General features: G+C 39.9%; 1 protein-coding gene across 1 annotated transcript in view; it reads left to right on the top strand.

The window, feature by feature from the left end:
• CNTNAP2 (contactin associated protein 2) overlaps positions 1–27,454 on the top strand; it is a 7,772,136-nt gene that overhangs the window by 6,859,896 nt on the left and 884,786 nt on the right. Inside the window, exon 17 of the mRNA XM_044064985.1 lies at positions 27,185–27,421. Within this exon, the coding sequence (XP_043920920.1) occupies positions 27,185–27,421 (237 nt within the window). The remainder of the gene's footprint in view (positions 1–27,184; positions 27,422–27,454) is intronic.

Raw genomic sequence — 27,454 nt, 5'->3', positions numbered from 1 at the left:
TCTGCAAAGAATTCTGTTCCTTCTGATAAGGACTCCAGAGCTCTGAACAGATGGGGTAAAAAAGTATACACCTCTGCAACCTTAGCTATCACAGTGCTCATCTGTCAGTTCCACATATTAAAATATCAACAATGTACTTTGGAACTATTAAAACAAAAGAGTCCAACCTTTCCTGACTGTGCCAATTAGAAAGAGTTAGCAGATTTACTGCACTCTACTTGTCAAGTGGCTAAATACTCATTACACTGTGGATATGACACCTTACAAGCCAAAAGCAGGACAGCAGTGTCAGGATCTGTCATTAGGAGACATGCATGGTTGAAGGAACAACCTCTCCCTGATCATGTCAAATATAAATTACTTGATGCACCCTTGGGTAACGACTGCTTGTTTGGAGTAAAAGCAGAAGAGGTGCTTAAAAAGATGGAAGACAAACCAAAATCTATGCAAACAGTAAAAGATTTTCTTCATGTACAACCTCCTAGGTTCAGCAGGAATTTTCCCTCAAAACACTGGTCCTTTCCTGCACCTAGCAGACAGGGGCAAGATAAGCCCTTCAGGGACAGACCACCAAAACTCCTATCCCAGGGACAGCAGGCAACCAAACAGTGGACCACTTCCACTCCAAAGGCAGGGGGTTCTAAGCCATCCCCCTCTGGCAAAAACTCTCAATGACTCCCTCTCCCCCCTCTGCCCTCTTTTCACTCACCAAAAACTAGGAGGAAGGCTTTCCCTCTGCAAAGAAAATTGGCTTTCTGTAACAAAGGACCAATGGGTCTTAAAGATAATTTTTCAGGGATACAAATTCTCCTTCAGCGAACTCCCGAGTCCAAGAGGGTAACCAAACTTACCTCCAAATCAGTGGGGAGAGGCATTGAAACAAGTCCAAACTCTCATATCCCAAGGGGCAGTAGAACCTGTCCCCTCAGATCAAACAGGCAAAGGCTTTTATTCTAGACTATTCCTTGATCCCAGAAAAGAGGGTACTTGGTGCCCCATCCTGGATCTATCCATTCTGAACACCTTCCTGGTGGTCCCCAATTTCAGAATGCTAACTTTGCAGCAGCTGCTGCCTATGCTGACAAAAAAATGCCTGGTTAGTTACCCTAGATCTAAAAGAAGCCTACCTCCACATCCCCATAAGGGAATCCTGCAGGAAATTCCTTCACTTCAGAGCAGGCCTACAACACTTTCAGTTCTCTGCGCTACCCTTTGGCTTATCTACTGCTCCCAGGGTATTCACCAAATGTTTAGCCCTGGCCATAGCCTTTTGCAGACAGAAAAATATACAAATTTACCCTTATCTGGATGACTGCTTCATTCAGACAGATTGCAAAGAAAAGATCCTCAATGACCTCCTTTGTCAAAACCCTCCTAACCTCCTTAGAGTACGCCATCAATGAGAAGAAATCAAGGCAAACACCCTCCAGGAAGATCATTTTCTTAGGAGAACTGCTGGACACAGCATCCCAAATGGCCTTCCTATCCCCATAAAAGCAGAGCTTCCTGCCTCTCTATTTTACCCAGCTGGCTTTCAGAAGTCACCTCACTATGAGGAAGTTCCTGCAAGCCTTGGGCACATGGCATCTTGCATCCTTCTAATTTCTCTGGCCAGGGTTCACATGAGAAAACTACAGTGGCACCTAAAGAACCTTTGGTGTCAGCACTCTCAACCTCTAGAGACCTCTCTACCTCTGATCCCCTGTATAAGGGCTGGGTTTCCCTAGTGGGCAGGGGCCTGTGCCCAGAACAAGGGTCTTTCCTTCACCCTCCATCCAACCAGGCAGACCATTACCACCGATGCCTCAGACATAGCATGGGGTGCTCACCTAGAAGGCAGGTGCACCCAAGGTCTTTGGGATACCCAGCACCTTCCCTTACACATCAACCAGAAGGAAATGATGGCAGTACAAAAGGCTCTGACATCCTTCAAACCCCATCTGAAGCCAGTGGTTCTCCTTATCAAAACAGACAACACCACAGTAATGTGGTACATCAACAAACAGGGAGGGACCCAATCTTAAGCTCTGTGCAGGCTAGCCATGAACCTCTGGCTGACAGTCTCTTTCATGGAACTACACCTGATAGCCCAATACCTACCAGGTATCAACAAAACCCTGACAGACCACTTAAGCAGAAACTTACTGGACCCCCACAAATGGCAGCTCCACAGAAAAATCTTTTTACAAATCACTCAGGCATGGGGCATCCAGAGGTGGATTTCTTTGCTTCGCATCTCAGCCATCAGCTGAAAAAATTCTGTACCCAGGGAGTATCACCACATAGCGTGGAAGGTGGATACCTTGACCTTCCCCTGGAACACCCTCTTTGTGTATGCATTCCCTCCTCTGCCTCTTATTCCCAAGGTACTGATCAAAATAAGGGAGGAGAGACCAAAGGCCATCCTCATTGCTCCAGATTGGCTCAGAGAACATTGATATCCCTTACTGCGCAGCCTCACCTTACAACCTCCCAGGCAGCTTCCCCTGATCTCAGACCTCTTAACTCAGGAGGGGGGATGCTGCACCCAAACTTTCAGACTCTCAAACTATCAGCATGGCTAAAACTCTAAAGGCAAACAAGGGGCCCTTGTTAAGCAAACAGGTCCTAGACATTATCACAGAGGCCAGAAGGCCCAGCACCAGAAAATCTTACGCAGGAAAATGGAAAAGATTCTGCTCCTGGAACCAGTCTAGAGGGGGCAATACCTCACAACCTTCCATCCCTGTTATCCTGGACTACCTAGCTGAGCTACTTAATAGTGGCCTCTGCTTCTCCTCTATTAAAATCCACGCCTCATGTCAGCTCATTTTGATACAGAACAGCCCCTGTTCTCCCATCCTTTGATTAAACAATTCCTCAGAAGGGCTTCTAATATCAGACTTCCCAGAAGGCCACCCACTCCAGCCTTGGACCTGAATTATGTTTTGGAAAAACTAACTTTACCACCCTTCAAACCTAATGCTTCAGCAGAATTAAGATACCTCTCCTGGAAAACTGCTTTTTTCCTAGGTATCACCTCAGCCAGAAGGGTTTCAGATCTTCAGGCACTGATGGCCATTGAGCCCTTCATCATCTTCCATGCAGACAGGGTCTCCCTGAGGACTAATCCCTCCTTTATGCCCAAGGTGGTATCTAATGTAACTCTCAGCCAGGCCATACATCTACCACCTTCTTTCCTAATCCTCAAAACAAGGGGGAACAAATTCTGTGCTCACTAGATATGCACAGACAGCTCAGATACTATCTGGATCATACTAAACCCTTCAGAAAAACAGACCAACTACTTGTCAGCTTTGCCCCAGGGACAGAGGGGAAGCCCATTTCCAAATAAACCATTTCCAAATGAATATCACACTATATCCATTTCTGCTACAGACTGCATGGGAACCCCCCCAAGTCTATTCAAGCCCATTCCACTAGGGTGGCCTCCACTTCCACAGCATTCCTCAGAGGAGTTCCCACCAGGGACATCCTGGATGCTGCCACCTGGACTTCTGTCCATACCTTTACCACAAGCATTACCACCTGCCTCTATTTTCTAAGGCTAGGGCAGGGTTTGCCTCTGCAGTTCTGCAGGGCATGCTGACCCATTCCTAGGTCTTTTACTAATCCTACCACCCCTCTCCTCAGCTTTGGGAATCCTCCCACAGGTGATGACTGCAACAGTGAAACACGAAGAACATAGTACAGTTGTGTACACATACCATAAATGTAGATGTTTAAGTGTATTCACTGTTGCAGTCCTGGTTTCCCACACTCCTTCCCCCTGATATCTTTTTTCTTTAGGGAGACATAAGTTTCTAATGGTGGCTTTTAGCCACCAGGACCACTTCATCATATTTACTTGGGCCTCTGACTGTTTAGGGCAAGAAGAACTGATGTAATGGTGTTGGCTGCCTTCCTTTACAGCACTGACGACCTGACATCAGCAGCAAATGACAACAGCTAACCCAGAAAAACATTGACTCTGGTATTCGGGCTGGCCGAGGGCTACCGCAGCAGATGAGCAGCTGTGGGAAGGGGAGCACTACTGGAGAGAACCTTCCAAAAACAGATTATTTGTCTTAATACAGACAAGTATTGATACCTCAGTGAGTCCCTTTTGAAGATCATGGATTTCACATAGATAAAAGGGGCATAAAATATAATAAAAATCTGCTACTTTTTAATGGTATCAGACTATTATGATGGGCTCATATATGTTGGTGGTAGGCCTTGTTTTTAGACCATTTTTACTGGCTACCATTGTAAAGCACAGTACAGAGCAGGAAAGACTCAGAAGTAAAAAAGCAAACTCTAACAGGAAAATTATGTTGGTCATGTCATCTTTAGGTATCATATTATACCAAGGAACTGAAATCAGAAAAATCAATTGTAAAGGAAGTGTGGGCAGTGGGGTGGGTGATGGCGAGGAGGACTAGACCAGGAATACCTTAGCCTAAGTTATCCATGAGGCAAATTCAATGAAAAATTCCTACTATTTTTAGAAAGAAAGATTCTCTATTTCTAGTTCAGTAGAAACTATACAGTGTTTCAGCCATAGTAGGCCAGTGCAATTAAATATTTCAGACTATTTGCATTGCCATAGACTGCTGCAGTGTATGGCAGAAGGTGATCAGAGTGGAATTTCACTAATATTTCCTTTGTGATACCGAATGCTGGCATACTGAAATGCAGACCACCTGACCAAAGACCCCAAACAAAAAAGCATTGGTGTGTGGCTAATTAAAAGGCACAGGGCTTCTAAGAAAATGATCTGCAAGTATAGCTGTAGTCAGTGAAATAATATCAACTGAACTATCTGCACAAATAGCTTTGCTATACATAAGAAACAACCAGCTGCTGCTTTAGAATATAATTTGGCAAACTTTTACCAACATGTTACAACTATTTGTTAGAAACTGAATTAATTAAACCTTGTTACTTCTCTACAGGTTTACAAATAAATGATTTTTTAAGCAAACTTTAAAGATAGATGCCTGATGCATATATTCTATATGCCTTCTTTCCATTTATAAGGCAGATACTTAGGATACTAATTGATAGCTAAAACAGCTGCCAGGCTTTAGCAGTGCCAGGTGTAAAGATTTTACATGCCTCCCGATATTTTATAGCTGTAACACTATAAAGGCTATGTATGTCTGGCACAATATTAATTTGTCTCTTTTGACAGGAACATTTCTCCCTATGGAACAGAACAATAATACACATCTCCAGAGAAGGATTTCTTCTACTCCACTCCTGTCTTCCTATAACACTGAACCCTATCACCACTTTCAAAAATAAAAGAAAAAATATCTCTTCTAAGATCTGCACACACACACACACACACACACACGCACACACGCACACACACACACACACACACACACACACACACACACACACACACACACACACACACTACAGCTTTTGGCCTGGTCTACAGACAGAATTATGACTTTAGGAATGGCCAAAGAGACTAACAGCTGTCCCATTCTTCACTGACCACAGTCTCCATAAAACAGATGGGATAAACTCTCTTAACCTGTCCTTATTGATTTAACAGAGTAGTTTGACTCAGATGAGGATAATAAACTCCATAAAGAATTCATCACCTTACAAACTCTCCAGTACCTCACACAACTACATGAAGTTCTTTCTAAGTAACTATATGCAACTCTTTCTCTGACTCCCTGGATCAGTATTAGGGGATTTTCTGTTGCTTCACCCCCCCCACACACACACACACAACACTTACTAATACTTGCTAACCCTGACATTACAGCATTACTCCTTACCTTAGAAAAACCCTTTCCATAACAGTGCTAATATACAAGACAGAGTCAGACACACATGCACACACCAACAAAGTCTGTCTAACAGTTTCTACAAAAGGAGCTGTCAAGAAAGTGAGCTATCTGTAAAATGAATGTCAACATTCTGATAATGCCATTAAAACCGTCAAGATAATGAACTGTCAAGCAAATGAACTGGATGTTTTTAGAATGTGGAGGGAAGCCAGAGTACTCAGAGAAAAAGCACATGAACAGAGACAGGACATACAGACTCTGCGTAGGAGGTACTGCAGCCAAGAAATGAAATGGAGAACACAACCTCATGCTATGAGCCAGTGATGTACTGTCTCACCTGTGTATAAGGAATGAAAGTATGTCTTTGGGTGACAGCTGTTTAGTTGACTGTTTAAGATTAGCTAAGCAGCTGGTTGACTGGTGTCCAAGATCACTAATTTTTGGGGTTGGTGAATTTGCCCTCACCAACCTTTTGTGTTATCTTAGAGTTAGTGTATATAATTAGCAGGGGGAGGGGAACACATTTGTTTTTTTTCATGCTTTAGTTTTGCATGCACCGAGGCTGAATATTTACTTGCTTGCCATGCTTTGGGTGTAAATGATGGGTATATTTGATGTTCTCTCCAACACCTCTCTCTCTCTATATATATATATATAAGTCTACTTCTGTTTGTCGAAAACACAGTTCATCGACAAACAGAAGGTCGAGCCCACTTCAGCTGAAAGCCGATTCACCGAATCAAAAAATAAAAAAAATAAACATTACAAACCCAGTTTTGCAGGGGGGCACCCCACACTCCTGTTACTTAAATATACTAACTCCAAGATTGCACTACAGTGGCGAAAAGGATATACTTCCTTATCCCCACTGTAGTGCGATCTCGGAATTAGTATATTTAAGCAGCAGGGGTGTGGAGGATGCAGGGGGGGGGTTGCCCCCCTGCAAAACTGTGTTTGCAATGTTTATTTTTTTATTTTTCCGATTCAGTGAATCAGCTTTCATGAAAGAACACTTTTGTTGAAGTGGGGTTGTACTTTTCTTTTTCGAGATAATGTAATTTCGATAAAGAAAAGTAGACCCATATATATATATATATATATATATATATATATATATATATATATATATATATATATACACATATATATATATTTAAACTACACACACACACACACACACACACACACAGACACCCACATATATATATATATATATATATATATATATATATATATATATATATATATATATATATATAGTACATCTTCCAATGTACCATTTGCCAAATGATTTCTCCTAATCTTAAATATACTTTGTGCTGTGAGACTGCAGTAGGGCGAGCATAATTTGTCACCTATGCTGAATAGTTCCATTTTCCCAATGTTTGTGTGATTGTGGAGTAGTATATAGAATTAAGGAGGTATAAGGGATCACAGGTTGCCTTCTTCTGCAAAAAATGTCTTTTTTTTCAAAGTATCACTTTGAGTTTCAACAAGCGTGTGTTGTAAGATACGTTAACTTATCCAATTTGCTCTTGTCAGGACGTATTACACATAAAGAGACACTCAGGCATGCAAGTATGCGTGTGTAAGTGTGTATATGTATAAGTATATATGATTACATCATGAAAGATAGAAAACTCAAAACTGAAAATCACAAGTGGTAGAACAAAAAAGATAGAATCACAAAACTCATACGACTCAGAATGGCTCATAGGAGCAAATCACAAAATACTGAATACTTGTCTCCCACTAACAAAAGCCCTGTATCACTAAACCCCAGCTACAAAACTGAAACTGAGTATTGCCTTGGCAATGGTACTGTAAGGGAAAGGGTTTTGAGTAATGTAATGTGTAGAGTTAGGGTTGGGGGAGGGGTTAGATTAGGGTCAGCACACATGAGTAAGCCGGTGGTGGAGCTTTGCCTGTGTTCCTTCTGTCCTTAGTCTTTGTTTGTCATTAAAGTAACTTCAAGCAAGCTGTAGTATCACTGTATGTTTCTTAATATAATGTATTAAAAACAAAAAGTGCCAATGAAATTTTGATTGCTCAGCTACATCCATGAAGGAGTATTGGACTCCATAAAGAGAAATAAAGCATTTTTGCATGGCAAATAATGTTCCTTTTAAAAAGTACTTCTCAATGGTTTATGTTTGTCCACATTTTAGTTACTTTTGAATCCAGCCTTGCCACAGAACCCCAAAGTTAAGACCTACAATCACATAAATAAAATGCTGAAAGGACATTTTGATCCTAATTGTTAGTAACTATAGCAAGATTTAATTTCTGTCATTGTAATCAGAGACCCTAATGAGAAATAAGCACAGTGTGTTGCTGAATTGAAACACCATACATAAGTTTGTAATTGTAAGCAGACAAAGTACCACAGCTGTGGAAAAAGTGGGCATATAAAAGGAGCGCATAACTATAAAATGCAGTTATACAACACAAATGAAAATAATAATTTTAATCCAAAAGGTACTTCATGAATTATGAATGATGGCCAAACAAGTGAAATATATAACAAACTGCATTCTAAGTGACAATATCAAAATAGATACAACTCCAGTAGTATATGTTATGTCTGAACAAAGGCTCATCTGGTGTGTCGAAGTAATGCTTTCCAGATTAATGTAATACTGTAAAGCTTAAAGTGGACACAGGTGAAGTTTGGCTATGCTTGGGTGAAATAATGACTACAGTATTCTGTGAAAGCATGTTTACCCTTAGCTGTGGTAAAATGGCAAGGATTTGTTTTTTTGTGGCAGGAGCCAGCTAAACAAATTACTATTATCCTAGAAGCAAATCAAGATGGTGAGGCAAAATGTGTTGCTAGAGTTTAAATCAGAACAGGAAGTGCTTTACTTAGATAAGGAAGTATTTCCTCATGAACATGAGATACCTTGAGGTATAAAGCCACCACTTTGATGGCGTAAAATGTAAAGAGAAATTTTGCAAAGGTAGACTGTTACCATTTGTAATGAAGGAAAGAGTGGATAAAGAGCTTGAAAGTCTGGACAGAGAGAATATATTAATAGTCCAGTAAATCACAGTGAATTGGCAACTGTCATTGATCCTGTTGTAAAAGAAATACTGCCATATGTATTTTTGGCAATTATAACTTGACTGTTGATTAGGTTGCAGATGTTTGATAGTCATTTTATCCGTTGACCGGAAGAAATAATGGCCTTGTCAACCGGCAGAACTGTGTTTTCCGAAATGGATCTGACCAATATGTATTGATCTTGTTGATACTTATTGATGTGTACTACATGTTTATGATTTCTAAAAAGCACATGGCAATCAATATGCACAGAGGCTTGTTGTGTACAACAGTATTATTTGATGTGATCCCTGTATCATCTATGTCTGAAAGAATAAATGGAAACTCATTCTTAGTAATTTGAATATAGGTGTTCTGATGACCAGAGTTAGATGAAGAAGCTAATAATATGAGCAAGTTATGGATACTATGTCATAAAGCAGAATTGGAAATGACTATACAAATACTGTTGCATCCATAGGAATCTCCAGGTGGATGTTGGAAAAGGCTATGCATTCATTTTGCAGGACCATTTATGTATTAATGCATTCATGACAGTGGTAAGTGCACATTAAGAACTTCATGAACTACTTCACAACCTTGAAATCACACTACAGATGGCCATCAGACCTATGTAAAGGCTTTTTTTTCAGGTTTACCTGAATGTAGCATATCTGACAATGGAATCCTGTTTACATCGTAAGAATTGTATTGTTTTGTTAAGCAAAATGGAATAATCCATTTCACTAGTACATCAGGGTATCCTGCAGCAAACATGTCTGCTGAGAGATTCAAATAAGCCTTCAACAATGCTTGAAAAAACTGTCAGACATCATATTGGAAATAGAAATGGAGCATACAGTTTTGTTTTATCTGTTATGATATAGCACAACTCTATTTTTGTGCTGCATACCTGTTTCACTGTTCTTAAACAGACATATCAAAACAGGATTGGACCTGACGAAGTCAAGTCTTAGTGGCATTGTTGCAAAAATGTCATTACGACAAACGATGAAGAGAATTCTATGTATTTCAAGAATACCTCAGCAGGAGGTCTAAAGTAGACTCCAGGAATTATCGTGGATAAGACAGGTCAAGTTTCATATCAAGTTAAAAGAAGTAATTGAAGATATTTTACAGGAGACATTTTGGTGAGATGAAACCTAGACTAGCAAGGGACATACTAGCCTTTCATAGACATTGACTCCTGATGACTACAGGTTTGGACAGCGATTGTGCTGATGTGGCAGATGAACAGAGTCAGTCATTTTCCAGCCCAAACTCATTTCCAGACTCTAAGCAGGAGATTGCTGCAAAGAGCACTGAGTCTGGTGTGCCAGTGGGCACTAACAAAATTATGAAACTTGCAAATGATTAGGAAAAAACATATCAGTACCTGATCTGCTCATTTGAGCTGCTAATTACACTGGTTCTCAACATATGAATGAACAGAACTGTGTTACTGTACTGCATAATCAGTCTCATCTGTGAACATTCTCAGTGGTGAATGAAATATTATTTTACCCCAGACATTTAACTAGTCAGTCTAAGCGAAAAGGTTATATTAAGCAGTACACACCACAGCTCTATAAAGCAATCCTGCACAGCCCTATATAAAGTGACTTAGCATCTGTGCTCTGTAATTGTAAAGGAAAGTACTTTCATGAGTGCTCTCACATCTCTAAAGTTACTTATATAAAATTTACATTTCCAGGAAACCATTCATTTGGCCCAGTCTAAGAACACAGAGAACAGCACTTGCAAATATCAACTTTCACTTTCTTATTAATCCTTAATGCACCTTCAAAAAAAATCGAGTGCTGTTGTATTAAATTTTCATTTCTATTACCTTTTGATTTAAATGTAAGCAATTGCTTAATCTTTCTTAATTTCATGTCCACTTCTCTAAATCATTTGAATTTTAGCAGAACATATTGAAACAGCTAGTGATTTATCTTCCCTTAATTGTGTTCATGAATGTGGGGCATACTGTGGTTTGTAATCAAACTGGACTGCCTCAGAATGTAAAGCTTGGTCTCAGCTGACTTATATGATTAGTTAGAATCAGTCAGTAAATAAACAAATAATGTTGCACCTGTATTCTCAAATGGACTTTCTTTCTCTGATGTGGTTAACTTAGAAATAGAAATTATGCCTTTCTATTCTTAATGACAACATCCCCCTTTGGAAATCATCCTGTATAAGTCAGAGCAAAGAGCTTCAAAACTAACAATATGTCCAAGAAGTAAGATCCCTGGCCCATATTTTTTTAAATATAAAATATTAATGTGTGTGTGTGTGTGTGTGTGTGTGTGTGTGTGTGTGTGTGTGTGTGTGTGTGTGTGTGTGTGTGTGTGTGTGCATTTTTAGAACAAATAAGTTGAAAATTCTCAGAAAATGTTCAAACTGATATCTCAGTATTTGTCACATTGCCCCTAGGTGAATATAACAATCTTTGCTGAAACTGAAGTTTCATGTTTTCAAGAAGCTTTTAAAATTCGCCAGATAGGGACAAAATCAAAAGAATAATTACCTAACCAAGTAAATGGAGAGTTTGCATTAAACGTAAAAATAAAATTAAAAATATAAACTGAAGTAGTCTATCGTTAATTATCAATACTGAATTAATTATAGGTGCAGATGGTTGCATTTGATGTTGTTATTCATTTTTTCACAAGTCTAAAATACTGAGTACTACCTTGGGGCTGCTGTTTGCTTGCGTACTACAATCTGTGCTTTAATTCCTATGTTAAAAAGCAGTTCTACAATGAACACTGTCACACAGCTCATAAATGTGAGACACACCCAACAAGGTTGGAAAGGCTGGGACATTTTTTTGGGAGTGGTTGGAGTAGAAGCTGTAGAGGAGGGCATTTTAGAAAAGAAGTAGGTGAAGAGTGCAGAAAAAATGAGAGTTTGTCTTCATCAATCACTGTTTGACTGACAACATCACAAGAGCATTATCGCTGAAAGCCACTTTCAGTGGACATGTAGAGCTGTTGCGTCATCGTGGAAGTGATATATAAGCTAGGGGTATGAGAGTCTACTACTAAACAGAGGGTGCAGGAGGCTTGCCCTTCCTCCTGCAAAAAAGCTTTAGTTTGTGCTAACTGATAGTAGATTTCAAGTGGTTTTCCTGTGTTTTGTCCATCAGACAAGCAGCCTATGATAAATAATTATAAATCTGAAAAAGTAGTCAGGAATTTAAAGAAAAAGAAATCAAGGCTATTATAGGAAGAAAAAAAATGTTGTGTAATAGGTTATAGAGAGGAAGATTTCTAAACCTGGCATTACCCTACTGGTGGCTAGTCCCAAGAAATTGGATGGTGCAGTGGTACAGCGGTAGCATTGTCGCCTCACAGCAAGAGGTTCTTTGATTCGATTCTCTGCTGGGGTGCCTTCTGTGCGAAGTCTGCATATCCTCCCTGCATTCGTGTAGGTTTCCTCCAGGTGCTCCGGTTTCCTCCCACGTTACAAACACATGCATCTGGAGTCTTTCTCCCCGGGCCTCCGCTGAAAATTGGCTTTGTTCCAAGTCAGATTTCCCAGTTAACAAATTTAAAATAAAATAAATAAAATAAAAAATATGCCCTGTTGTACTCAGAGGTACTGAATAAGTACTCAGTTATGCAGCCTATCAAGAACAGGCAGTGGAATGCATAATGGAATCATGGGAAGCACTAGTACGTCCTGGCATTTCAAGGTGGGGGGGTCAGACTAGGGAATGTAGAAATAAAAAAGGCACAAAGCCTTTTGCCTAGTGTATTAAAAAGTAGGAGAGGCTATGTAAAAAATACCAACAAAAAATATACAAGCTGCTCTGGGAAGTGCTGCCACAATAACAAAAACAGGTTGTGATGATGTTTCAAGGGAAATCATTATTATAATCCAGATTTGGTTCCCCACAGTAAACTAAAGGGGATGATAAGGAGAATTCTGAGGTGCCTTGGACTAATTAGGTGCACTTAACAGTAGCTCACTGGGAGATAACAGGGGATGATGGTGATAAACTGGGACAGGATATATCATTAGAATTGGGATTAGTGGACTGTCATGTTCGAGGCATTGATATTCTAGGCCCAGCCCTTTTAGAGATCTTCCTCTGTCAGGCCAATCTGCTCACAGATGATCCTAAACTGACTGTGGAAGCAGATTACTGAGAAGTATCAGTACAGGAGAAAACTCTACAAGCTGCCACAGTGTGTAAGCACAGACAAGGTAGGGCTAATTCTGATGTTCATATTACAAAGAATAGCACAATGATGCATTTTGGTGGAAAAAGGTTTCATGTCGGATTTGTGGAGAAGGGGAATGAATACCAAAGATAAATGTCACACTTTTCTTCCTCACCAGAGGTGTGCTTTCAAGAGATCTGGATTTTTCAATGCAAGAAGTCGAACTTGAAATATGAAGGTAATTCAGAATGTTGAGTCAGATTTGGTATTCCACCTGTGACCCAGAGTGTGACAGGACTAAAAAGAAAGAGAGTACAAAAGATCAGTCCAGATAAAATCACTTTAGCTATCAGATCTAGGAGATTCTCTCGCTCTCTCTCTCTGATGCCTCCCCTATGGGAGGAATAGAGGCACCTTGTTGAAGTTTCAAGTAGTTTATTCACTTAAGTAGGTAGATGGATGAGTGTTCGTGTTCTATACAACTAGAACTTAGGCACATCTGGAGATTATCATGAGTGCATTCTTTTTCAAAGTGCTGCATTTATTTATGGAGGTTTTACAAGAAGAAATATGTCAAGCTCATATAAACTAAACAAACAGAATAAATATACTTGAAAATATAAAGGTGTAAGGCAATAGTACGGCACTGTGTAGTTATATGTTCCAAGTAAAACAATGGCATCTTCTTCTGTGATAAAAGTAGTCTATTTATTAAACCAGAAATAACGTAAGCACTTTCACAGTGTAACCCACTGCTTCTTCAGACATATTTGCAATAGCATCTAACATAAACATTTAAATACTAAATTATTTAATTCAAGAAGTATCCAATTAATAATCTCTTACCAAAAATATTACTTTTATCACAGAAGAAGGTGCCATTGTTTTACTGGGAACATATAACTACACAGTGCCGTAGTATTGCCTTACATCTTTATATTTTCAAGTATCTTTCTCTTTCCTTGGATGTTAAGGCATTAATCTGGAGGGTTCGGGTAATTTGCTTATTTTGGAAACACAATAAAAATGTTAACAAGACTAGGAAAGAGAGACAGAAAGAAAATCAGGATCAGCAGTATCATTGCCTTCAGTATTAGCATAGCAGGTGTTAATGTAACAGGAAAGCACACAGGTGTTAATGTAACAGGAAAGCACACAGGTGTGGCATGAAACTTGGATGATGAAATGTTGGAATTGATATAAAACTGCAACAAGGAGATATTTCTATATAGAAAAGATGGAAAGGCTTGAAATTAAATCTGTAAGTCAAATATGGGATGAAGGCACACTACTGCAGGTGTTAGGAGGTAAGCTGTTGGGAGGGAAGACAGTCTGCACAGAGGGCACTTGAGTAATACAAAGAAAATCCTGAGCCTAAGTCTCTGCCATCCTAAAAAAACTATATGTTCCTGTGTTCAGAAAAGCACTTGAGAATGCTGAAGTGTCATCTGGGAGAGAGCAGCAGGAAAATGATGTATTTCATGCACTGCACATTTGCATCTACTGGGCAGGTAGGGGGAGAAATAACACAATAATACAACTTCTGCTAGCAGCGAGGAACAAATGTACCGCATATATAAATAGCAATCCCTAAGTAGTTATCTGCCAGATTGATGACAACCACCCATCCTGAGAACTAAACCAAATATTAAGCAAATGCCACTTATGCCAAAAAGAAGTATATCACAAACATGCATATTCATTTATCTCATTTCATTAATGGAGCAGTTCTTAATGGACAAAAACAGTCTCCCTTTATCAAAAGATTCAAGGAAGTATGTGCATTTATCAAGTTTTAAATGTAACACCTGTAAAATGGAAATGTATGGCCTTCTTTTAGAAAAAGAAGTTATGTACTCACCATAATGTTCCATGTTTGTTGTCCAGTATCTCTCCTTCAGTCTTGCTGTTTGGGTTCATGTGCTGAAACCTCGGCTCTGACTCGGCCTATACTAAAGCTCGACAGCTTCTACTGGCTCAAGGCTGAGTCCTATCCCATGGTGCTTAGCGGCTATTCCCCAGATCTCATTTGAGAAATAAGGTTCCTATGATATGTTCAATATCCAAAAGGATAATATCTGAAAACATATTGTCATAAAGATTAAGAAGAAAAGGCAAGAAGGGAATCAGACCTTTTCTGCCAATTTCTGAGAATTTTCCTCTAGATCCTCCAGGAGGGGGATGGCTGGGTGGGATGCAAGACTGAAGGCGAGATACTGGACAACAAACATGGAGCATTATGATGAGTACATAACTTCTTTATGTTATGTTGTTCCATCTCGCCTTCAGTCTTGCTGTTTGGCACAGAGTCCCCAGGACCTTTTTCTTGGGTGGCTGAAGGGAATAAAGTCCTCAGGACAGAGGAACCAAAGGATGCCCTGTTCCTGGAGGCCACATCTACTTTGTAATGAGTAATAAAGGTATGAGGGTTAACCCATGTAGCAGCAGCACAAATTAAATCCAGTGGAAGTCTGGATTGAAAGGCAATGGAGGTAGACACCGTTCTAGTTGAATGCCCTTTGATTTTCCCTGGTGGTTCCTTATTGTGGGAATCATAGACATATGTTATGGTCTCAGTAAGCCATTTGGACAAAGTAACATTTGAGATTGCCAAACCTTTTTTATTTTCTGAAAAGGAGACAAACAATTGGTCTGACTTTCTAAATTCTTTGGTCCTATGCAAGTAAAAATGCAACTGTCTATGCACATCAAGTTGGTGGAGATTGTACTCTGCCTTGTTGCCATAGTTTGGAAAAAACACTGGTAATTCTATATTTTGGTTTAAATTGTATTGAGAACAAATTTTTGGCAAGAAGGAAGGATTTGTTCTGAGGGAAACTCTATATTTGTGGAAGATCAAATAAGGTGGATGGATAGACAAGGCTTGCAACTCTGATACTCTCCTGGCTGAAGTAATTGTTGTCAGGAAGTGTGTTTTCCAAGATAAAAATTTTAATGAACAAGATGATGCTGGTTTGAAAGGGGAAAGAATCAAAGATGATAATACTAGATTGAGGTCCCAAGGAGGAGGAGATTCTCTGAAGGGAGGTCTTAACAGAAAGGTACCCTTGTTGAAGGCTTTGAATAGTCTATGAGACATTAGACTAGATCCTGATTCTCCCACATGATAATTAGAAACTGCAGCTAATTGAACTTGAATGGTGGCTGCCACTGATCCTTGATTAAAGGTTTCTGTTAAAATTCCAGAATTGCAGGTATAGATGCTGTAAAAGGATCTATATGTCTTTTGTCAGCCCATCAAGAGAACCTCTTCCATTTGCTTGTGTAGAGATTCCTAGTCGTCTGCTTATGCAAGGAGACTAGAATGTGATGAACTGCAGGGGACAATTCTGGAAGTCTGGCTAAGAGTGGAAGTGGAGCAACCAAGCTGTCAGCTTGTGGTTGTGGAGTGCAGGATGGAGCGTTCCTGACTGATGTGTCAGAAGATCCAGCACTGGTTCCAGGATCCATGGGTTCTCCTGAAAGTAGGGCCAAAGGAAGGGGAACCAAATCTGATGAGGCCAGTATGGCACAATGAGAATTAACCTGCGACTCAACAACTTTGCTTTCTGTATAACCTTTGGAATCAAAGGAAATGGGGGAAAGGCATAAAGAAGACCCAGAAGCCAATCGTGAACTAATGTATCCCACGGTGATTCTCCCGGAGGGTTGATTAGGGCAAAGTAGTTGCTGCATTTGGAATTGAAGGGAGTGACAAAAAGTTCCCAGCAAGGCTGGCCCCATTTGCGAAAAATTTGATTTGCAACTTCCTGATTGAGGGACCAATTGTGATGCATGAGAATCGCTCTGCTTAGCCTGTCTGCTATAACATTGGATTTCCCTGGGATATGCATTACTGTCAGAAAGCGTTGAGAAGATATCGCCCATTGCCACACTCTCTGGGCCTCTTGACATAGAGGGCAGGATCTGGCTCCCCCCTGTTTGTTGATGTACCATACCACCGACATATTGTCTGTCTGAATTGCAATAGTCCCCATGGGAAGAGAGCCCTGAAGTGCTTGCAGCACCAGAAGCATGGCCCTCATCTATAGAACATTGATATGCAAATGGTACTCGTGATCTTTTCAAACTCCTTGTACCGTCTGTCCCAGATCTCCCACCCTATCTGGGACATGTCCGTGGTTACTGTAGCGATAGGTTGGGGAAGCACAAATGGTCTGACCATTGTTACCTGAGTGGACTGAACCCACCAAAGTAGGTCTTTCTTGCAAGGTGAGTTATGAAAATTTTGTGAGACATGGGTAAATCCTGTATGGACCATTGGGTGAAGAGTAATCACTGCAATATTCTCATGTGAAGTCGTGCCATGGGAAGTAGTGTTATTGTCGCTGCCATAGAGCCTAGGACTTTTACCACAAATCTTGCCTGTACTCTGTTCTTGTTGATTAAAATAATCACTTGGCTGTGTAACGTCTGTATCCTTTCTTGAGGTAGCCTTGCCAACCTGTCGTTTGTATTTAAATCTGCCCCAATCAATGTAATATGCTGTGATGGCAACAAGGCAGATTTTTCTGTATTTATAGTAATGCCTAGTCTTGAGAAGAGATGGATGGTGTAGTCTCTTGCTTTGATCAGTAGTTGCTTGGTGGTGGCAGTTAGGAGCCAGTCATCTAAGTATGGAAACACCTGGAATCCCTGGCATCTCAGATGAGCCATGACGACTGCCATGCATTTGGTAAACACCCTAGGGGATGTGGTCAGTACAAAGGGCAGAGCTCTGAACTGGTAATGACTGGCTCCCAGCTGGAAGCATAGAAATCTTCTCGAGCGCATGTCCATCTTTGTGTAGTAGTATGCATCTTGAAGATCTAATGAGCACATCCAATTGTCTTTTCCCAGAAACGGGAGTTTAGACTGCAGTGTTACCATCCAGAACTTTGACTGTTTCACCGACTTGTTTAGTCTGCTGAGATCCAATATGGGTCTCCAGTCCCCTGTCTTTTTTGGAACTAAAAATAACCTTGAGTAAATTCCAGATCCTAGTAGGTCTGCAGGGACTTCTTGGATGACTCTTTTTTCTAGCAATTTTTGTATTTCTAGTGTGGCTTGATCCCTTTAACCAGGCGGAATGTCCTGGATAGACTTTGGTGGCTGAGGTGTACATTGGAAGGGGATGTTGTATCCTCTGGATATAATGGACTGTACCCATTTATCTTGAGTCAAATTCAGCCAGGTTTCTGGATACAGTGGTAAACTCCCCTCGACTGCCTCCAGAGGTGGACAGACGGACCTCCTTTCAGGAGCACTGGAACAGTCTACCAGAGAACGTATCTCTGTCACCCTGGTTTTGTGGACCCCCTCTGCCATTGTTTCTCCCTCTGCCCCTGGGGGAAGGATCACCACGAGTGTCAGATATGGCTCCTTTGGATTTATGGAACCACATTTTTCCGCCCTTTTGACCTTTAGGATAAGGTCTGGTAGGGGCAGAAAAATGGACTCCAATGGCAGACAGAGTCTTACCATCTTGTTGGCTCCTGGTGAGAGTTTCTTTCACTTTAGGCCCGAACAATGACAAGCCATCAAAGGCAGTGTCAGTAAAGGAAGAACGGAAGGGTTTGGCAAACTCACAAAGGCACATCCAGGAATGTCTATGAAGAGCTATTCCTGTGCCTGCTGCCCTGCTCACTCCATTGGCCGCATAAGATATGAGCCACATTGAGGAGTTAGATATGGAGGTTGAGGTTGCAAGCTGGGAGTTAACCTTATCAGATAAGTCCTGGGGAGATCCCTCTGAAGTCGTGTGAAATGCGAAAAATAATTCAGTGACCATAAGGTAAAGGCCACTGAGGAGAACATATGCTTCCTATATCTGTCCATCATATGAGAATCCTTGTTCGGTGGATGAGCAGATACAGAAGTTTCAGCTAACTCCTTTTTCGTGGCCACTGCCACCACCATTGCATCGGCAGGAACCCCTTTAGTTAAATACTGCCTATCTTCTGGGGCCGTAATGAACTTATTAGGCCTCCACGGAATGGGGTTCACTGAGTCCGGAGAGTCCCACACCTTTCGGCTCACCAAACCCAGGAGTGGGTCAAAAGGTGGAGACACCCAAGAGGTGGAGGGATGAGAGCCAAATGTCTCCACATATACCGACTCATCTTCAGAAGGGGAAAGGCACTTCCAGCCACCTCTCTGTTTAAGGATCTCCAGGATGTCTGAAAAAGAGACATTCTCAGGGGGTGACCTTGAGGACCCTTTTGAATCCTCTAAGTTGGTATCAGAAGTGACAGACTCAGGGGGGAGTCTATGTGCGTCCTCTTACACTGTCTCTTCCAAGGGACCTCCTCAGGGGGATGTTCCGGGAAGGTATCAGAAGAGGAGGATCCACCCATTGTGGCTTTGTAGGGCACTGACTCTCTACTCTGTGGGTGATGGAGAAGTAATGAAGAGGTGGACACTGGTCTCTTAGGGGAAGAGAGACTGGAGCCGAAGGTGGAGCAGACTCAGTTGAAAGCACACTCCGCATCACCTGGAAGGCACCGCGGTCCTGGGCTGAAAGAGACTCCAGCCCCGAGGCCAGGAGATCACCTCGGCACCGAAGAGGGTGGCTCCGAGGCAGATGTGGGAGCTGAACTCACCTGAGCCGAGGCACCAAGTGGGACAGCCGGTTCCAAAAAAGGGTCCAACTTGACTCCTCCCCCCCGGAGCTGACCAGGGAGTGTCAGCCCCCAGGTCCCTTGATGGACAAAAGCATCAAGGAAACCAGAGCATACGTCAGAACCGAGATATCAGTATTGATTACTGACTCCAGTGGTTCCAGCACAATGACTTCCATACTGTCTGGCTCCAAACTCGTTCGAGTTGGAGGAGGAATTGGCATAGTAGAAGGTACCATTGGCAGCTCCAAGATCCGATGGGCTGGGCTTGAGAGAATTTCAGCTAGGGCCTGGGTCTGAAGCAACCTTTTCACTGCCCACTCCACGTCATCATCTGATAGCCTGGAGGATCTAAAGGAATGACTGGAAGACTTGTAGCTTCCTGCCATCAACTGTAGTAAAGGCGACACCAGCACCGAGTGAACAGGCTCCAAGGACAGTGACTGGCTCCTTTTTCGGCTCAGCAAAGGTTCCAATGAGACAGATGGAACTGAGGGAGAACCATGTTTCTCAGGCCTGACAACTTTCAGAGCCAAAGAAGTATCAAGTTTGGTGCTACTTGTCAGCTCAGACAACAGAGCCGGTGAAGCAGACTTTTGAGTCTTGTCTGATTTTTTTGGTCTGATTTCCTTCATCCACTTTTAATAAGCCCCTCAATATAAGCTTATTCCTCCTCTCTTGCAAGACCCTGATACTAAACCTATGACAAATGGAGCAGGAGTCTTGAAGATGGAGTGGACCCAGACAGTACACACAACTAGTGTGTCCATCAGTAATGGACATCTTCTGAGTGCAGGAATCACACTTCTTGAATCCGGACTTGTGTTCCTTAGCTGGTTCCCTAGACATGTTAGCTATAAGGAACAAAAATTCTCAATAAAAGTTAGAACAAACTATAACTTTTATAGAAAATGAAGTTGGCAAAAAACAGGTATCTAAAATAATTTTTTTTTTATATCTATATAAAGAGAAGGAAAAGGAAGAGGAGAAGTCTCTAAGTTAAACGACTATCTCCTCCACCAAAGCAGATGCCTCTAACTTAAATGGAGTACTCCTAAAAGGGAAATAAGGAAGAAAAAGGGGCAAGAATCCTCTAATTTAAATGGATTCTTCAGGAGACAACAAGGCCCAAAGAAAAAGATAGCCACAGAGGTAAAATTACAAGGTTTAGAAAACCTAAAATAGTACAAGGCTATTGCGATAGAACTAGTAAGTAAAACAGATAACAATTAGAAAGTAATTATTATAAAATATATAAAATATTAAACTTTTCAAGCCTGAGCCAGTGAAGACAATCCCGAAGCTAAAAGCGACAAATGAGATCTAGGGAATAGCGCTAAGCACCATGGGATAGGACTCAACCTCGAGCCAGTAGAACCTCTCGAGCTTTAGTATAGGCAGAGTCAGAGATGAGGTTTCGGCTCCAAACCCAAACAGCAAGAATGAAGGCGAGATGGGCCAACATAACATTGCATGTTTCAAGTAAACAGTGTGTTTAAGAATTATTTTTCCTGCATAAATGAGCATGCTGTGAGTGTAAACATGTTTATTCATCTATGATGATGTATATGGCATAACTGTGTATGAAAAGTATGTAGGTGGAAATAAAAAAAACATCATTTAAGTAAAAAGCCCCATTATTAGGAGGAATATATAGGATAATTTGGTAATACGTGAACCCCACATCTCCAGACTTAGAAACCAAGGATAATGGAACTCTTTGTCTTTAAAGCATCTATTTATGAGAGCTGTATCACTGTTTTTGCAGACTGGAAAACTGCTAGGAGTCTGGCTAGTAATAACACAGAGTTCTGGGCTGGCTGACATCTGAGTTTATATCTTTTATCACAGCTAGACAGAGACAGAAACGACAGTTTGAGGGAAGATGATATCCAGTGCTACAGCAAATTAAAACAGTATACAGGATAACTAAAAAAAGGGTGAGCAAAGACAAAGTTATGAAGGGGCTGTTATATAAGAAAAATGCAAATCCCTTGTCCATCCTAGCAATTAACATTAAATTTCAAGTCACAGATAAATGCCAAAAACATTCCATGTTATAGTGCCTACTCCATGTGTTTTCTACCTTGTTAGGTATATATTCCAGATCACTATACATACTTCTAGTATTTGACAAATGTTCATTTATTTTTGGAAAAGTGTAATTATTTCATTTACGAAGATAATCATAGGATGGATGCAATATGTTCCTTTAAAGTATGTCATTTGAATTTTAAGAGTTATGTAGCCCTAAGTTTCTTTGCTGTATGTGTTCTAACCATTTGTAGATCCTAATTTTCCTACTTCTGTTCATATATTTAGTTCCAGCTAATCCAAAAATTCAGATTTTTAGGAAGCTTCGCACATGTACATATATAAGTAGAGAACTTGTAATAAATGTAAGCTTATTAAAGACAAGGCATATAATGGAAGAAAATAATGCTAGTGCACATACCATGAATATCTTAAGGAGACAATGCACTACCTTCTTTTAGAAGTATGTTTCAGGTATTCAGTTTTTCTGAGCACTCTCTTTTGCTGCATGTGTGTGCTTTGAGGGTAGACATGTTTGTTTATCTATGATAATGTATATGGCATGAATGGAAAAATCAAAAAACACTGTTTAATGAAATGTCCCATTATCATGAGGAACATATGGGATACTTCAGCAACACAACCACCCACAGCAGTAACTGTATAGAACCACTGCATATCTTCTGTATAGAAATGTGAATCACCTACATAATTGTGAAACAAGACTATAGGCCTGTGAAGGCCTCTGATGTACCACTGTCTCAGTGAAGTGTCATTTCAAAAGTCTGTCTAAGACACTGGTGCAATGTTAGCCATCACAGGCTTTTACAGGCCCTTAGTCTTCTTTTGCAATTATACATACATACATACATACATACAAATATTTCAAGCACGAGTATCAATGTCCTTCTAGCTTGCCAATATACCAAAACACTTGTTCACACAATGTGTCCAGGCTGTTCTTAAAAATATCTAAACTAGTACTTGCTGTAATGTAATTTGGTAATCTGTTCCATGTATCGGCTACTCTGTCAGACAATCAGTTAGTACACTTCTCATTCCTATAGAATCTTCTACATAGGTTGTCTGATGATTCTCTACTACTTTTTGACAACCCCAAACATTCCCAGAGGAAGTTGTCTCTAAATGCCCTATATACTTGAATAAGATCTCCTCAGTACAAGTTCAGATATTTTAGTATTTCATAATAACTTAAATGTTCACATCCATGGATGCCCTTGGTATATTTCCAATGTACTCTTTTCAAATTACTTATGCTTGTTTCCTTATAGGGTTTCCATATTGTTATTCCATACTCAGGTTTGGGTCTAATGTAACTAACAAACAATGACTTCATCATTTTTGATTTCCTAGACTTTATAAATTTGTTTATACAACCTATAATTATATGACTATCATTAACCAATTTGTTGATATGATTAAAAAAACTCAAAGCTGAATCTACCATATACCCTAGTCCTTAAATGAGTCTACAGTTTTAATCACTATGTGCTGTATTAAAAATTCACCTTTCAATTTTTGTCTCCCAAATCTCATATGGTTAGTTTTTGAAGTATTTATCATTATATTATTCTCCTGTGCCCAAATGGTCAATTTAGTCAAGTTATTTTGCAGACATACCTTATCTGTAACACATGTAATCAGTTTACCCAATTTCAGGTCATCTGCAAATAGACTGTAGAACACCTCAGATGAAAAAGTTAGGTCTGAAAGAAACAATCTAACCAAGTAAGGGCCTTGCACAGAGCCCTGTGGGACATCCTGACTGTAATCAAGGATTTCACCTGCCCAGTTACTGTATGATACTTGCCATGTCCAATTTGTAAGCCATGCAGCTATCCATCTTACCAAGAGTACTGTGAAGAGATGTTAAGGCTGCCAGCCTAGCTAGATAGAATTTTGTAGATAATTCTGTCATTTGTAAATACTAATATAAGCCACAGGCTTGTTCTCTTAAATGGAAGAAAATGATGTTAAATGTTGACTGTCAAAAAATGTAACAACAGTGCACTCTGCTAGAAGAAAGCTGATTAGTCAAGCCTTGTATGACTGTTTGATCTCAAACTCGAAGCCGTGGTGTCTGAACCAGCAGATTCTTTCTATTGTTTTGAGACCAGAGTTAATTGCTAGATTTTACATATATAATGTCTTTAATTACTGTGCTTTCCTGACCAGGTGCAAGATCAAAACTATATTAAACTCTGAGTTTCTGCTAGCCTGGGAAAACCAGAGAAGTGTCAAGAATTATGTAATGTGAAGCAGTACTGTGTTATCAATTTAAGGACAGAAAGAAGAAAGCATTTTGGATTTTGTCTAAAGCTGACAACAACTCACCAGTACTCTGCTTTGCTCTATATGTAAGTTTATTTAGAATTGTGGTTGCTCTTAGATATAGACAGAAAATTGTAAGTTTAACATAGCTGTTTTTTCTGTATTGATGTCAGAACTATTCTACTGTCTTATTTTAAGCATTTTCCTGTGATCTCTGAACTCTTTACTAGCACTGTGTAGTAAGAAGTATTGTCTTGTGTTTTTTTATTATTTATTATTAAATATTTTAAACCTTTCAACTGTGTCTGTTTTGTGTAGATATAATTTAAGCTCTAGAATACATTGCATGTATATAGTGATACTGTACAAAGCCACTCCAATAGCTTTAGCCCTCAGTCACACTTACCATTTGGATAATAATATTGCACAGTAAGAATTGGACACTCCTTGGTAAGGGCCTTATTAGTAGCTGATATTAGTGGTTGGTGGCAGTGATTACTACCTTACAGCCTGACAGGAAGGGGCATAGCTGGAGAACCTGTGCCAGCCTTCCCCAGGAGTGTCTGTGCATTTGTATATAACTCATAACTTAAAGAGTGTGTGTGTGTCAGCTACTTGGGCAGGGACACAAAGCACTGGTTGAACAGAGAGGGTGCTGGAGGTTTTAGCTTGACCACTAGGCTGAGATCTGGACCCTATAGCTGTGCCAGTGGGGAGTATTATTGGGGATCTGGAGAGAAAGGGAGAAACCAGCCCCAGATTGACTGTGATCTCTGTGTGCTCTTAAGGGAAATTGTATTTTACTGTATGTGTATTTGTTATCCTTCCCAATGTGGACGCCCCTCACTGGTGTTAGTTGTGATGATTGAGGCTCTTTGATTGCTGGGCCAGTGCAAGGCATCACAAGTGCATTAATACCTAGTTGTACTAATTTATTGATCAGTGTTTTGTGTGTGAGCCTGTCGAATGCTGAAGTTAAATCTATATAAATTACATCATAGCACAATTTTACATTCATAGCTGCTATTCTATTATTATAGAACATCATGTTACAGGTGGTAATAGATCTTTTTTCATCATATGCATGCTGATATAGGGTTTCAAGTCCCAACCAATCCAGTTCTGACAATAACGTATCCGGTATTACCTTCTTCATTATTTTTCCACAACATGAAAGTAGAATTAAGTGTCTATATGACTCTGGGTTGGTCCTACTCCCCTTTCCCTTGAAGAAAGCTTTAGTAAGTGCATGTCTTCAATCTTGAGGAATCTCCCCATATTTATATGACCGAGTGAATAATAGATGTAATGGTACTGTAAGTTTTTGCTGAAGTGTGTGCAGGTCATTGTTACTAATTCCATCTCCTCCCTGTACTTTGTTTGGATCCAGCTTGCACAGTTCTTTTTCAATATAATCTAATCTGACTCCAGTATCTGGGGTTACCTGGATGTCACTAGGACAACGTATCACCCCTTTAGTGGAGCCAAACTATTTTGCATAAGATTTTGTAAATATATCTATAATCTGTCTGAGAATAAATTGTATAATCTGCACACAGTTAATCAATGTGTGTGTCTTTACACCTTCCACATCTTATGTATCTATAAAACAGTTTCCTATTATGCTTAATGTCCTTATATACATTTTCTTCAAATATTTCTTGATCTTTTCTCACACTATGCTTAATCTGTTCTTCCAGTTTGTTTATTTCAGTTTTCAAAGTTGTAGTTCAATTATGTAGATAAGCCTATCATAAAAAATATTCAGGCACATTTCCTCACAGAGCACAGTACATTTGGGTAATGTATATGTCAGCAGTTAAAAGCTCCCCTCCCATTCCAGACTCAATAGCTAGAATGTTACCCAGCTCTGTGGCAAACCATAGTGATAAAAGCAGACATAAACTATAGTGGCTGACTATTATTATTTCTATTGTATTACAATGTAATATCTGAAATTTAAGCAGTTAAAGTGGCTATAATTGCTGACGACACAGACACCTTATGGATAAAATAAACCTGACTAACTCTACTGTCTTTTGCTGAAGTTGAGGAGTCATTATTCTGGCTTTGTGGGAATAAAGCGTATTTGTGTGATGCAAGATGGAATAATTTACTGTGGCTACTATTTGTGCGAAAAGACATTGAAACACATTACTGTGACAATTCATTAAAAGACAGCTGCAAATTTCACATGACCTTCATAAACCTTTTACCAGTTTTGCACTGACTTATCAAAATATATGTGACTTCAAATAGTAGGTGCTTTCCTCTCATGATGTACAGTTTTTGTCTTGTTTTTAGTACAAATTTATTTTAGGATAGCTTATTTCTTTATCTGCAAGAATCCTCCATCTGTGGTTTGGATTCACACTGTATCATTCTTTTTTCTTGTATGTGTCTATGTGTGATAACATTGTCTGCCTAAAGAAATCATTTAAATGAATATACTCATTACTATATGCTATGCCTATTCTCATTTAAATACTTAAAATGCAATCTCCAACAAATGAAGGAATTTTCCCATGAGTGGTCTTAATTTAAGGAAGATAGGCATACTACGCCTACAGGATATGACATCATCACTGGCACTAAAAACATCGTAAATAAATACTGTTACACCAGTTAATACACTGCAGTACACTGAATTTCTTTTTTTCTTATCGCCACCCCCAAAGCTGACCATGAGCTGCTCCTTTAACTTCTCCTCGGTCTCATGAACCTTGAAGTCATCTGTTCACCCAGACTGATAGTCATGGCTAGACAGCAGCTGAAGGCATCCGAGTGCTACATCATCTCTCTGCTTTATAGTTCCATGGCAGTGTTTTCTTTCTGCCATTTACTACTTTATATCATCTACTGAGGAAATACCTGATCATATTCCTGATCATGTTGAATATAAGAATTCAGTAAGTGGTATGCTAACAGACCTGAAGTGCAAGAATGCTTCTTTTTTCAAGTGATCTTGCAAGTCAGGAAGCTGAAAGAACAAATCATAACACAAACAGTATTCAAATGGTGTTTATTCTTTCTTGGTATACATTTTGAGTATGCAATGTACTTTTTTCTACTTCTTTATTGTAACCAAAAAGTATAACCTATTTTACTCTGCCTAATTAATTTCAATGCTGCTGTTATTGAAAACAGAAATAATGAAATGCTGCTGTGCATTTTAAGTAAGATGCTTTTTCACAGTTTTAACTCACTGTGATGTTTTTTTTTCAGGTGCAGCAGGTGGTCATAAGGGGTTTCTTGGGTGTATTCGATCACTGAGAATGAATGGCGTACCTCTTGACCTAAGAGAAAGAGCTAAGATTACACCAGGGGTTGAACCCGGCTGCTCTGGGCATTGCACAAGTTTTGGAATGTATTGTCGAAATGGAGGAAAATGTGTAGAGAAGTATAACGGTTACTCATGTGATTGTTCCAAAACTGCTTATGAAGGACCTTCCTGCACTGAAGGTAAGGCTTAGCAGTACAACACAAAACAGAAAA

Source organism: Protopterus annectens, chromosome 3.part0 (genome assembly GCF_019279795.1).
Source record: "Protopterus annectens isolate FY-2018-M chromosome 3.part0, PAN1.0, whole genome shotgun sequence".
NCBI lineage: Eukaryota > Metazoa > Chordata > Ceratodontiformes > Protopteridae > Protopterus > Protopterus annectens.
This window is presented reverse-complemented; position numbering and strand designations above follow the sequence as displayed.